This window comes from Pteropus vampyrus, unplaced genomic scaffold, assembly GCF_000151845.1.
Source record: "Pteropus vampyrus isolate Shadow unplaced genomic scaffold, Pvam_2.0 Scaffold320, whole genome shotgun sequence".
NCBI lineage: Eukaryota > Metazoa > Chordata > Mammalia > Chiroptera > Pteropodidae > Pteropus > Pteropus vampyrus.
In genome coordinates, this window is record NW_011889101.1 from 105,254 (window position 1) to 116,941 (window position 11,688).

Below are 11,688 nucleotides of genomic sequence, written 5' to 3' on the forward strand. Positions count from 1 at the left end.
TGACCTCTTCAGAGGGGACAGCCCCTGCTGTTGGCCACGCGGCTGAGCTCTGTCCAAAGTAGGGGCAGCTGGGGGCCACAGGAGGTGCAGTACCCGGCTCTGCTTCTACGTCGGCCCCGTGGCCACCCAGCCTGGCTGAGCCATAACAAGCGTCAGGCCCCAGCCCAGGAGGGCACAGCCACACCCCTCAGCGTCCAGGTGGCGGGATCCAGATGAGGCCGGGCTTGGCTCTCGCCAGCCTGGCCAGCTCCTGCCGGCAGCGTCCCTGTAGCTGGTGCAGTGTCACCTCCAGGCAGGCCTCCTGGCTCCTCAGTGCCCCAATCACCTCGGCAGCCCGCAGGCCAGGGCCCGCAGGTAGCCCAGCCTCACTCCTGACCAGCCGGTGGGGCCCGTGGGGCTGGGCCAGGCCCCCACCTCGCTCCCAGGCCTGCCGCAGAGCCGCCAGCTCCTGTGCCACGGCCTCCCGTGCGGCCCGCTGTGCAGTGTCCCAGTCAGGGCCCTGGCCTCCAACCTGCAACAGAAGTCGGCCACTCGTGAGTCAAGGGAGGCCGCACCCCGCCCAGACACTGGCCTCAGGCGCCCTGGGCGCCCACTGGGCCCCAGCAGCCTGCAGTGCCCACAGCCCCCCAAGAAGCAGAGCCCCAGCCGAGGCTACTCCAAGGCCCGGCCCTTCCAGGCCCTGCATCACCCTCGCTGACCCCAGAACCCCAAGTGGCCGCAGAGGTGCCCTGGGGTCAGGGCTGACAGCCTGACTGCCCCCTAGACCGCCCAGCTGACCACCCAGCTGCGAGCCCAGCTCGGCTCACTAGGGTGGGCGTGGCGGCAAGGCCTGGCGGCTCCCAGCAGGCCAGCTCCCTCGGGGCCCATCCCCAGGGATACCCATCCTCAACCCCACACGCCACTGCAGGGTCGGCCCAGCCTCCCCCCTCCCACTGCCGAATGGGGGGTTGGGGACATGGGGACCGAGGCCACCTGTGGTAACTACACCCTACAGCTGAGCTGTCCCCAGGGAACCGCTCGGACCCTGACTCAGACCCCTGAGGTGTGACAAGTGCCAGCCCCACTCCTCATGAGAAGTCTCCTGCAGATGTCAGCTGTCACTGTCAGAGCCGAGAGGGGCCTGAACAGCAGCCAGAGTGGGCGGTTCAGGCCCCTCAGAGACTCCCTTGTTCCTCAGGGCGCCCCAAAGATGGTCAGGGGGAAACGGGGCCCACCAGACTATGAGGAGCTTCAGGAGAGTGGGCCCCAAGCGGCCACACCCACAGCCAGCAGCCGGTGCCGCTCTCAGGTGGGGCGGGGACCTCGCGTGCATGGGAGCTGACAAGACAACCCGAGAATGCCCCCGGGAGGCCAACGGACCCCAATGCGGGGCTTCCAGCGGCTGGGGCAGGCCCTCGCCGTGCAGCCCCCCTACACTGCAGTCCAGCCCGCGAGCCCCGACCACGTAGATCGCTGCGCGTCGGCTCCGCGCGCGGCCGTGAAGGCAGCCACCCCGGAGCCCCGGGCCTCACCCTGGCTGCCCGGGCCGCCCAGGCCGCCCGCCGGGCCTCAGCCGCCGCCTGCAGCTCCTCCTGCAGAGCCTGCAGCTCCCGCACCAGCAGCGTCAACTCGTCAACCCCGTGCTCCCGGACCCCGGGCACACTCGTGGGCTGCGGAGCCTCCGGGGGACAGGCACCCAGGACTGTGTCCTGCAGAGAGAGACCCACATGGGAGGGCGGGCGGCCACACAGCCTTCAGCACCACAGCCCAGACACCCAGCCGGCGGAGAGGGAGGCCCAGGGGCAGTGCCCACCCCGGGTCACACAGCAAGCTGGACAGCCACCATCACGCAGGAATGGAGGCCAAGGAGGCACTGAAGCCAGCCATCTGGAAGGCTGAAGACCGCTGAGAAGTCTGGGCGCCCCCAGGGGCTGGGCACGGTGCATGGGGGGCTGCAGGCCTGGGTGCAAAGCTGGCTTCCGGTGGGAACACTGTGTGGCCTGAGTCTCCCCTCCCTATCCCCCCGGGAACTGGGAGGCCCCACTGCCGACCCAGGGGTCCCGTAGTCAAGGCCCAGCGGGGGCAGGCGGGGAGGGCGGGAAGGGCGGGCTGACCATCCACTGCCAGAAGACCGGCTCCCTGCGGCGCCACTCCAGGGCGGCCTCCAGGCGTGCATTCTCCCTCTCCAGGCTCTGCAGCAGCTGTAACCGACCACACGCCGACCACACGCCAGCCGTCAGATCCAGTGCTGCTGCTGGCCCCAGCCGAGCACTCGCCGGCCACAGCACAGGCCAGCCCCGCCTGCCAGCCGGCCCCACACCAGCCCCCCGCTGCGAGCACCTGGGGCTCAGGGGCTGAGTCCAGGCAGCCTCTACCTTGGGACCTCCACCCCACACCCCTTGCTGATTGGGGTGCCCCCCAGAGACTGCCAGCAGATGGGGCAGGGGAGCTCCTCTGCTGTAACCTGGGACAGCCCAAAGGCAGGGCAGAGGGTGCATGAAGCACAGTTGTAAGCGGTGCAGCCCTCGGCCTGGGCACAGCCCCGCCCAGCACCCACAGCTCGTCCCTGTGCCCGCAGAAGGCTGCGTGCCCCCAGGGGGCTGGGGCTGGCCGAGGGACCGCCCCACACTTCATACCTGGGGCCCTGCATCAGCCTTGGGAAGCTGGGCTAAGGGCCCAGCCCAGGCAGGCAGCACCATCCGCCTGAGCCGGGGAGCGGGGGTCAGCCTCTGCGCCCACCGGGAACGCCCCAGGCCGGCGCCTGCTGTGGCTCCTCCGAACATGCAGCCAGGTGCTGGCCATAGACACGGCTTCTTCTAGAGCAGTGGTCCCCACCCTTTGTGGCACCAGGGCCCAGTGCTCCTATGAGAATCTGACGCCTGAGGGTCTGAGGCGGAGCCGAGGTGGTAACGCCAGGGCTGGGGAGCGGCTGCAGATACAGGTGGCACTTTGCTCTCTCGCCCGCCGCTCACCTGCTGCGTGGCCCGGTTCCTGACAGGCCACCGACCAATACCTGTCCACAGCCCTGAGGTTGGGGACCCCTGTTCTAGAAGACAGAGGTGCTGGGCCATCTGGGAACCCAGGAGCACGTCCCTGGCCTGGACGAATGTCCGGAACGCAGCAGCCACACTGTCTGCCAGGCCACCACACACGGAGGGGCAGTGCACACACCCAGGGCTACCACACCAGTGACCTTGGTCTCCCCTAGCCAGGAGGGCCCCCACCCTGCCCCCCAATCTTGTCCTGCTCCTGGCCCCATGGAGAACCCAGAGTGCGGGCCAGGCAGCTGGAGGCTGGAGCTCTAGGGGTCGGACGGGGCGGTCCCCAGTGCCAGGCCAAGGCCCGGCCAGGCCGGCCGTGCCGCAGCTGGAGGCGGCCGCCCTGAGACACAGCTGGCAGCCTGGGCGGCAGAGCCGGGAGGGCTCAGACACGTGGGGCATGTGCCCACGCCCACCCACAGATGGCCGCGCGTGCACGCACACACACTGGTCACTTAGAAGAGCGGTTTACGCCGTTTCCAAGAGCAGTCCCACAGGGTGACCCCCACCTAAAGGCCGTGGGAGAGGGGTGGCAGGCACGATGAGGGGCAACAAGCCCCCTTCACGCCCCTGAGCTGGGGCAGGGAGGGGGCACAGGGATGTGAGGAAGACGCTACCCAGCCACCCGTAGCATGCCTGGCCACTCGCACAGCAGCCACAGACCCTTCCAGAAGCCTCGGGACCTGTCCCAGGAAAGCGGGCCTTTCAGGTAGGTCAGTCCACACACGCCAGCTCCCCCTCCAGAAGCTGTGGAAAGAAGCCAAGCGCGGCCTCCGTCCACTTGGCCACACCGTCTGCAGCCTGCGCCACCAACGGGCACAGCCTCCCGGAGGAGTAGAGACCCCCCCACGCCCTCACCCCAGAGCTCAGGCGCCAGGCAGCATCAGGCTGGAGCTGGCACAGCCTCTACCTCAACCCAGGGGAACCAGAAGCAGCAAGCTGGGGCTTCACTGAGTCACCTCCGAAAGGGGACAGAGCCAAGGGTACCTCAGGACAGCCAGATGCTGCCCTAGCACCTCCAGGGCCCAGCAGCAGCCCTGCCTGAGTGGGACCCGGCCAGGGGTCAGCCAGGGACGTAGGCCCAGCAGGCGCGGAGGACCAGGCAGGCTCCCCGCTTGGGCACTCTGACCCCGCAATGGAGTACAGACGTCCCCCTGCGAACACGCAGCTCCAGAGCTGGGACCTGCTGGGCCTGGAAGCAGGGGCCATGCCAGCCTCGAGCCTGAGCCCTCCTGCCTGGCCAAGCAGCCCCAGGACTGGGCAGTGCCAGTCTCACACTCTGAACAGGCCAGAGCCCACCCTCAGTTGATTGCCAGCCCTAGGCCTGTCCTAGGACCCTGCGGCCAGAGAGTGTGAGGCATGCTGGGCAGGCACCCCATCACCAGGTGACACCTGCATGAGCTCGAGGCACTGACACCACCGGCTCGGACGCTGCTCTGGTCTTCTTTGATCCCAGCGCCCTGCCCGCATGCTGCCAGCCTGGCCCGGACACCTGTGCCCCTCGGCCCTGCCCGTGCCGGCCACGTGCGCACACACACAGCAGCCAGTTTGCATTCCTACAGTGCTGGACGGCCTAGGAAGCCAGAAGAGGCCCTGAGGATGTGCCCGTTCCTCACGCTGGCAAGATGGCCAGCTTGGCAGACACAGCTCAAAGGCCAGGTCCTCCTCCAAGCCCCTCCCACCTCAGGCGACCAGCCCTCACCTGCCGGCTGCACTCTGGGTCCCTCAGCAGCTCCGTTTCAGTGATAGACAGGTGGCCAAGACTGTGGTCGCCGTGACAGCCACGAGTGTATGAGTGGATCTGAAATGGGCAGCACAGAGCCCAGGCTGAGCAGGCAGACGCCTTGCCCAGCGCCGGACAGAGGCCTTCGGAGCCCACCCTACAGACGAAGGAACAGGGCTCACAGAGGGTCACGCCTCGCCGAGGCCATCCAGGGCAGACAGACCCAGCACCGCTGGGGGCCGGCCCAGGGCCTGCCATCGGCCCCTGCAGAGGGACGGGCACTGGGCAGTGTTCTCCACGGCATCCACATCCCGCCCGGCTCCCGGGGTACGGTGAGGGTGGACAGGGGCACCCCTGCTTCCTTCTCTCCTCGGTTCATAGAGTGCCCGGCCCACACGGCGGGAGAGGCGGCCTGTGGACAGGCTAAGCGGTTCAGTGGGGCCAGCGGCATGACAGAGCGACCTGCCTGGGCCTGCGGGAGCAGAGGGCTCCCCAGCCAGGTGACGCTGGAAGGCAGCACGGAGGTTGACAGGTGGCCTTGTCCCACGCAGGAGGAGTGGCTGGAGCCAAGGCCGGACGAGAGGGAGTGAGGGATCCCAGTATAGGCCAGCCGAGTAAAAGACCCTCTGCCAGGGAGGGAGACGCAGGGTGGGGGGTCCCAGCACCAGAGAGCCTTGCACTAGAGAGAGCCCGTGGTCACCTGCCGAGCCACCTCTCAGCCAAGACCTTTCACTGGGCCTGTGGAGGACACCTGTGCTAACCAGCTGGGCCTTATCAGCCCGTAGGAACCCCACAGGAGCTGCCCACAGCCCACCAGCCCATACCCAGGGTGTGGTGGAAGGAGGGGAGCCCATCTCACTGCGCAGTGACACAGAGCCTGAAACCTCCAGTGACTTCTGGGCACCGGACGGCCAAGCCCGCAGGCTCCCTGCCCCATTGGCTCCTTGCCAAAGGGATGCCCAGCTCCACCTGTCCTGGGCCCCTCCTGGACCACCGGGAGCTCTGGACTCTGGCTCCAAGCCATCCCAGGGCAGTGCCCAACCAGTCGGCCCCCAACCAGGCCTGGGAGGCCCACGACCCGCCAACCGCCAGGGCCCCAGCCCAGTCCGGGCCTCGATGCACAGGCCACAGTCAGCCTGGAGCGCAGGGTAACTGCCCCCTGGCGGACAATTCTCAGCGGCGCTACCTTGCCCAGGAGGGCGCACTGCTCCTGCTGACTGGCCATCAGGTTTCGCCACCGGAAACGCAGCTTTCCCATCAGCCACTGCAGGTGGCGCACGTCCACGCAGCCCACACAGCTGTCCGCTTCCACGCGGGGTGCCGGGCGTCCAGGGCTGAGGGCCTCACACTGGAGAGGGACAAGGGTCGGTCCCTGCTCCCACATCGCAGCGGAGACCCCAGAAGGTGAAAGAGAAAGGAGGCCGCTAGGAGTGAGAGCCGTGGAGTCCCTAAGGGGCCAGAGCCTGTGGGCACACACCCACACTGCCCCAAAGTAGGGGCGGGGCCTGGGGGGCCAGGACAGGGAGGCCAGTATAGGCTGAGCCTTCGTGTCCTCACCGCCGGCAGCCAGGATAGCAACACTGACCCCCACAGGGCTGTCTTCGAGGGTCTGGCAGGCGGCACCCAAGATCGCGGCCTCACCCCACACCCACCTCACACACAGGCATCTCATCGCCCAGCCGCACGCGGGTCTGGGCCAGCAGCCGCTCAAGCAGGGGCCCGCCGGCCAGGAGCCAGGAAAGGGCCAGGAGCAGCTCGCGGCTCCCCTGGGAGCCATCCTTGGGGAACTGAGCCAGCCGGGGGTAGCCCTGGGAGTGCAGCGCGGACTTCACCCAGCGGGCTTGGGCCTCTGGGAGTAGGAGATAGCCAACTCAGGGGGCCGCACATTGGAAGTGACACCTAGACCCTTAAGGGACGCCGGCAAGGCCCCCTAGTAGAGCCCCAGGGGCGTTGAAACTTAACCGGGATGAGGAGACAGGGCTACCTGGGGGCGGGGCTCCGGGAGGTGGGCGGGGACAGGGCCTACGGGGAGTGAAACTTACCGGGGGGCGGGGCCAACAGGGCCGGGTTTGTGTCGGAGTGGGCGGGGCCAGCGACTGAGTGGGCGGGGGATAGCCCGCCAGGGGTGGGGCTTAGAGGGGAGGTGGGGCTCACCCAGGTTGAGCGAGGTGGAGGCGCCGTCAGCCCGCAGCTGCGAGAGCACGGAGACGAGCAGCTGCCAAAGCGCCGGGGCCTGCAGGGAGCAAAGGGCGGCGGTCAGCGTGCCTGCCGCCCCCCTGCGTCTGCCCGAGACCCCACTGAGCCTGCCGCCCCGCGGCCTCACCGCCTCCGGACGGTCGAACTTGGCGCGGCGGAAGGTCTCGGGGCTGGGCCCGGCGGGCAGTGTCCGACTCAGCGCGGCGATAGCCTCGGGCAGGGCCCCGGCCGCACCCGCCCGGTCCACCCGGTGCCGCCGCCGCCCCATGCTGCCGGCACCAACCTCGCTCGATCGCGCGCCACGGCCGGCGGGTCCCCGCGTCCAATCACCGCGCCGGTGCCGCCTCTGCGGCGCCTGCACCCAATCCCCGCGCGGGCCGGGCCTGCTGCGTCCGTCGTAGAGGCACTTCCGGTCTAGCGGGGACCAATCGGCGTTGACAGCTCCGCGGGGTCAGCAATCTACCGCCCAATCTGACCGCTCTCTGCGGCGACACCGAACACCGCTGGTTCAGACCCCGTCAAATAGCGCCTTACCCCTTGCACCAAATGGCAGCCTAGCAAGCGCGGGAGAATCTGCGGCCGGGCTCGGGGAGCTCCAGAGATCTGGAGAGCCGCGCCGCGCCGGCCCACGGACCCCAGGGGAGACCCTCCTCTTCCGCGAAGCCCTTTCTGGCCCGGCCACCAGGGGGCGCCCGGACTCCCTCTCACCCCCACAGCTCGACCCTTCCGCACGCGGGCGCGTAGCACCTCCCGGAAGGCCGGTGACTCCACCGTAACCTACATCTGCAGACACACGGCCCAGCCTCTCCCGGCCATCCTCTGTCTGGCCAGCCTTCGCCAGCCTCCCTCTGCCCTGCACCCTTAGCCTCTCCTTCCCGCCACTGAAGACAGTCTTTGAAGGAATATTTGGAGAGCAGCTCGGCGGTCGTTTCAGAGTTAGACACACGCTTACCCTACGCCCAACAGTGCCAGCCCCGGAACCTGTGAGAGCTGTGCTCGCAGACACGGAAGTGCAGAGCAGCCTTGCTCAGAACAGCCCCAAACGAAAGGATGCGAAGGCTGCCAGCTGTGCAGTAAGCCCACCCAATGGGGTGACGGCCAGCGACCGCCGCACCACTGACACGTGCTCTGTATGCTGTGGCTGTGAGACGTCCAGAGAAGCAAATGTGTAGGGACAGAAAGCAGGTAGCAGTGGCCTGGGAAGGGTCCAGGACTGGACAGTGACAGCAGCTAGGCATGAGGGAACTTTTGTGGGTCATGAGTCTGGAAGTGGATCGTGACCACTGCAGAGTCTGTGAATTGGTGACAGCGTAGAAAGTGCTCGAGTGAATTTTGTGGTATGTAAATGTGCCTTGAAGCTGTAAAGAAGACAGAGAGGGGAGAGGAGAGGGAAGGAGCAAGAAATCTGTCCGGGACCCCAGGACCCCAGCCCTCCCCGCCTCGGCCCGGCCCGGCCCGGCCGCCGAGCACGGTCGGATCAGGGGCCCACGTCCTTCTCAGTCCTCACCTCTGCTGCTCGCCTCGTCTCAGGCTCAGCCAGCTCCTCACCCATGTCCCCCCATGACCAACCTCCTCCGCCCCGGCTCCCCGACAGTGCCCCTGGGTCGTCCACCCCAGCACCCTCACCTGGAACAGCCATTTCTCGTCTGCACCCTCCACTGCACTGCAGTGGCCACCTGCTGGCCTGCTCACTCACCCCCGGGCACTATTGCTGCCTGCTCCCCCGGCCCTTACCCATCCCCTCCAGGGTTGGCTTTTGGCCCGGGCTAGGACCAGTGCAGAGGCCTCTCTGCCACCCTCCGTGCAGCCTTCAGAGTAGAGACCATGTTTCTCAGCCCACCTGAGGCCTGGCCGACACAGTCATCCTGCAGGCATCGGCTCTCTAAGCACTCATCTCAAGTGGCCCCCACCTAGACTATGAGCTGGGGGGGTGCAGAATGGGGAGTGGGTGCGGGGAGAGGGCAGGGCAGGTTTTCTGTGCATCCACTGCCCACTCGGTGGGTCCCGGTCTCTACCCCACAACTGTCCACCGCGGGACCCGGCCTTCGCTTAGCAGCCTCTGCTCCCTCCTCCCCACTCCAACCCATCTGTCACCAAGAAGCATGCCAGCTCCCAGCTCATGGAATTCCATGAATCACTCAATCTCTCTCTCACACACCCACACGCTCCCAACACCACACACTGCCTTTCAGCCCCCACAGCCCGTCCAGCTCAGGCCTGCAGTGCAGCCACCAAAGGCCTGGGCCAGGGCCGAGGCCACGTGCTAAGCTACGATGACCTGTCTGGGCTCCTCAGGTCAGCAGAGACCTGGGAGGGGCCGTGTCCACCTGGGCAGGGTGCTAGGGGTGGGATGGGGGGGTGAATGGGGAGGGCTCTGAGGGGGGCCAGTGAGTCTGCAGCTGCTGCTTGAATTGACACAGAAGTTTCCAGAAAGCTCCCAGCCATCGCTTCACAGCCAGTCCTCAAATGCCCCTTTTTGGGCAACCGGCCACTTGGTAGTCCCTGGGCACAGGGTGGGGACAAACAAGGGGCGATGGTGTCCAGATGGACGCCCCTGCGGAAGCACGGCCGGCCGGGTCTAGTGGGATGGGGGGGATGGGGATTGTTGGGGCAGCAGGAAGTGGGGAGGACCGGCAAGGACTCCCTACCACAACGCCCCCAAAGCCCAAAAACGGAACCAGTATGAGCTCAGCTAACCACCGCACAGCTGGGTCTCGGGGCGCTGCCCTGCCGTGCCCTGCGCTCCCACTGACCCATCAGACCTCCCCTTGCCCAGTGGGCTTGGGACACCCGTGAGTCTGGAGCTGCCGAGCTGAGCCTCCGTGGGGCCATCCAGGGCAGCCAGGCCACTTGCTGTGCGGGGGGTGCTGCAGCCTGCGCTGGGTCCCCAGGAGAGGCCCCTCCACTCTGGGCCGCAGCAGGCAGGGCAAGTGCCACGCAGGGTGTAGCATCAGGACCTCCACTGCAGCTCCCCCAACAATCCCCAGCAACAGGCACACACAGGCAGGTCTTCCCAGCACTGGGTTTATTGAGGGTGCTGGATAACAGGGGAGCCCCAGGTACCCAGGGTTAAGGCCAGCAATCATCAGCCCGGAGGGACAGTGGTCTGGCGGGAGTCCAGGGGTGGGGTCACCACAGCCTGCAAGAGAGACAGGGACTCTGGTGAGTGCAAGCCTCGCTCAGGACTGGGGGCCCATCCTGAGGGCCATCTGGGAGGGGGGCGGGATGGGGGTGTACCTGGATTTACTTGAAAGTGTGACTCTCAGCTCCACCCCGCCCAAAGCCTGCAGAGAAAGTAGGGGGCAGGTCAGGAGCTGTGGGGGCTAGGTTGGGCCGTAGGGGGCTGGGTCGGGCCGTGGGGGGCTGGGTCGGGCCGTGGGGGGCTGGGTCGGGCCAGAGAGCATACCTTTGGGCCCGAACATGGCAGAGTAGCAGGGGTGGTTGCAATAGGGCTTGCCTTCGTGCTGCAGAGAAAGGGTCCGTTAGGGGCTGTCCCCACCGAACCCCACACACCTGCTGCCCCCGTGGCCCCGCCTACCTCGGCATGGCCCCCCGAGGTCAGTGTCTTTCCACACTTCTCACACTTCAGGCAAGGCCGATGCCAGTCCTTCCCCAGGGACGTCACCCGCTCGGCTGCAGAGATACAGACAGGCCCCCCATGAGACACTGCTATGGGGACACGGGGCACACCTACCCACTCACGCACCCACCTGCTCCAGCCACCTCTGCCTAGGGCCTCACTCTGCCACACTTGGTGGCCCACCCGAAGTCTCAGATGGCCCTTGGGCCCTGTCAGTCTGTAGCTGCATCTCCAGCTTCCTCCACCAATCCAGCCGACTAAATGGGAGGGGCCGCGAGCCCCCGGCCAGGGTTCTGAGGGTCGGGTGGGGCTGGAGGGGAAGGGGCTGGAAGGTCGGGAGGGCCCTGCTGCGGGGTCGAGCCCTCTGACCTCTGTGCCAGTTACCGGGTGCGGCCTGCAGGGCGCCCTCTCGGTGGCCCGGGCGGGGGACTTCTCACTTCCTCCTGCCCCTCCCATGGGTGGGTCTCGGGGCGCAGAGCAGGAAAGTGGCGCTGGGAACTGGAGTGCGCCCGGGATCGCGCCCCAGGCGCAAGTTTTCCCCGTCTGTTTTTACTTAGCGCGGCAGGGGCGGCCGGAGTCCCGCGTTCCTTCCTGCTCCACGGGGTCCCCGCCCAGGGCGCGCCCCGGAGGAAGCGGGAGAGAGCGTAACCCAAACACTGGAAGATCCAGAGACAGGCAGGGGCACCCCACGCAGGGGTCCCGACCTGCGCATCCAGGCGGCCGCAGGCACGGCTGAGATGTCCGCGCAGGGTCCCCCGGAGCCTCCGCCCCTGAGCGGCCCGGGCCCCGTAGCCCGGGGGCCACGCTTCCGCGTGGGTGCGCGGTGTACCACGGTTCAGCCGGGGGTGGCCGGGGGAGGAGGGGTGCTCGGGGGAGCGCTCACCGAAGTACACCTCCTTGTCGCACTTGGGACACTTGGGCATGGCGGCTCTGGGTCCGATGAGGGTGGCTAGACTGCAGCACACAGAAGAGCTGGACTGCGTGGGTCCCGCCTGCTGCGCGCCTTTCAGGGACCCGGGGACGCCACCCCTTTGAGACCCGCCCCTCACGCCCCGCCCCCTCATTCCGGGACTTGGACCCCGAGACCTTGGCTGCAGACCAGGAGACCGGGAAAGGTCATCTGGTCCACCCCCGCCTCCAGGCAGCCGCTGGGCCTAGCCAACCACCTAGCA

The 11,688-nt window shown here is 67.5% G+C and overlaps 2 protein-coding genes across 7 annotated transcripts in view; both read right to left on the reverse strand.

The window, feature by feature from the left end:
* TEDC1 (tubulin epsilon and delta complex 1) overlaps positions 1 to 7,916 on the reverse strand; it is a 9,404-nt gene extending 1,488 nt beyond the window's left edge. Inside the window, exons 1-9 of one of the 6 annotated variants that reach the window (XM_011377711.2) lie at positions 7,889 to 7,916; positions 7,064 to 7,418; positions 6,785 to 6,973; positions 6,393 to 6,590; positions 5,927 to 6,112; positions 4,720 to 4,818; positions 2,094 to 2,180; positions 1,512 to 1,688; positions 5 to 511 (exon numbers count right to left, since the gene is read on the reverse strand). In XM_011377711.2, coding sequence (XP_011376013.1) covers positions 188 to 511; positions 1,512 to 1,688; positions 2,094 to 2,180; positions 4,720 to 4,818; positions 5,927 to 6,112; positions 6,393 to 6,590; positions 6,785 to 6,973; positions 7,064 to 7,204 — 1,401 coding nt within the window. In that variant the 5' untranslated portion in view covers positions 7,205 to 7,418; positions 7,889 to 7,916 and the 3' untranslated portion in view covers positions 5 to 187. Of the gene's footprint in view, positions 1 to 4; positions 512 to 1,511; positions 1,689 to 2,093; positions 2,181 to 4,719; positions 4,819 to 5,926; positions 6,113 to 6,392; positions 6,591 to 6,784; positions 6,974 to 7,063; positions 7,810 to 7,888 lie in introns of those variants that run through there. The other 5 variants (XM_011377712.2, XM_011377713.2, XM_011377714.2 and 2 more) reach the window with 5 other exon arrangements.
* A 2,028-nt stretch (positions 7,917 to 9,944) lies between these two features.
* Positions 9,945 to 11,546, reverse strand: CRIP1 (cysteine rich protein 1). Its single transcript, XM_011377717.2, has 5 exons — positions 11,400 to 11,546; positions 10,475 to 10,569; positions 10,343 to 10,400; positions 10,174 to 10,220; positions 9,945 to 10,075 (listed from the first exon to the last, which is right to left on the reverse strand). Exons 1-4 carry the CDS (start codon positions 11,437 to 11,439, stop codon positions 10,180 to 10,182), a joined length of 234 nt encoding a protein of 77 aa, XP_011376019.1. The 5' UTR covers positions 11,440 to 11,546; the 3' UTR covers positions 9,945 to 10,075; positions 10,174 to 10,179.
* Between the last annotated feature and the right edge of the window lie 142 nt (positions 11,547 to 11,688).

Excerpts from the sequence above, each read along its gene's own strand:
- CRIP1 (XM_011377717.2), bottom strand. The coding sequence starts at position 11,439 with ATGCCCAAGTGTCCCAAGTGCGACAAGGAGGTGTACTTCG. Across the intron at positions 10,570-11,399 it reads CGACAAGGAGGTGTACTTCG|CCGAGCGGGTGACGTCCCTG; the intron begins GTGAGCGCTCCC and ends GTATCTCTGCAG. Across the intron at positions 10,401-10,474 it reads CCTCGGGGGGCCATGCCGAG|CACGAAGGCAAGCCCTATTG; the intron begins GTAGGCGGGGCC and ends CTTTCTCTGCAG.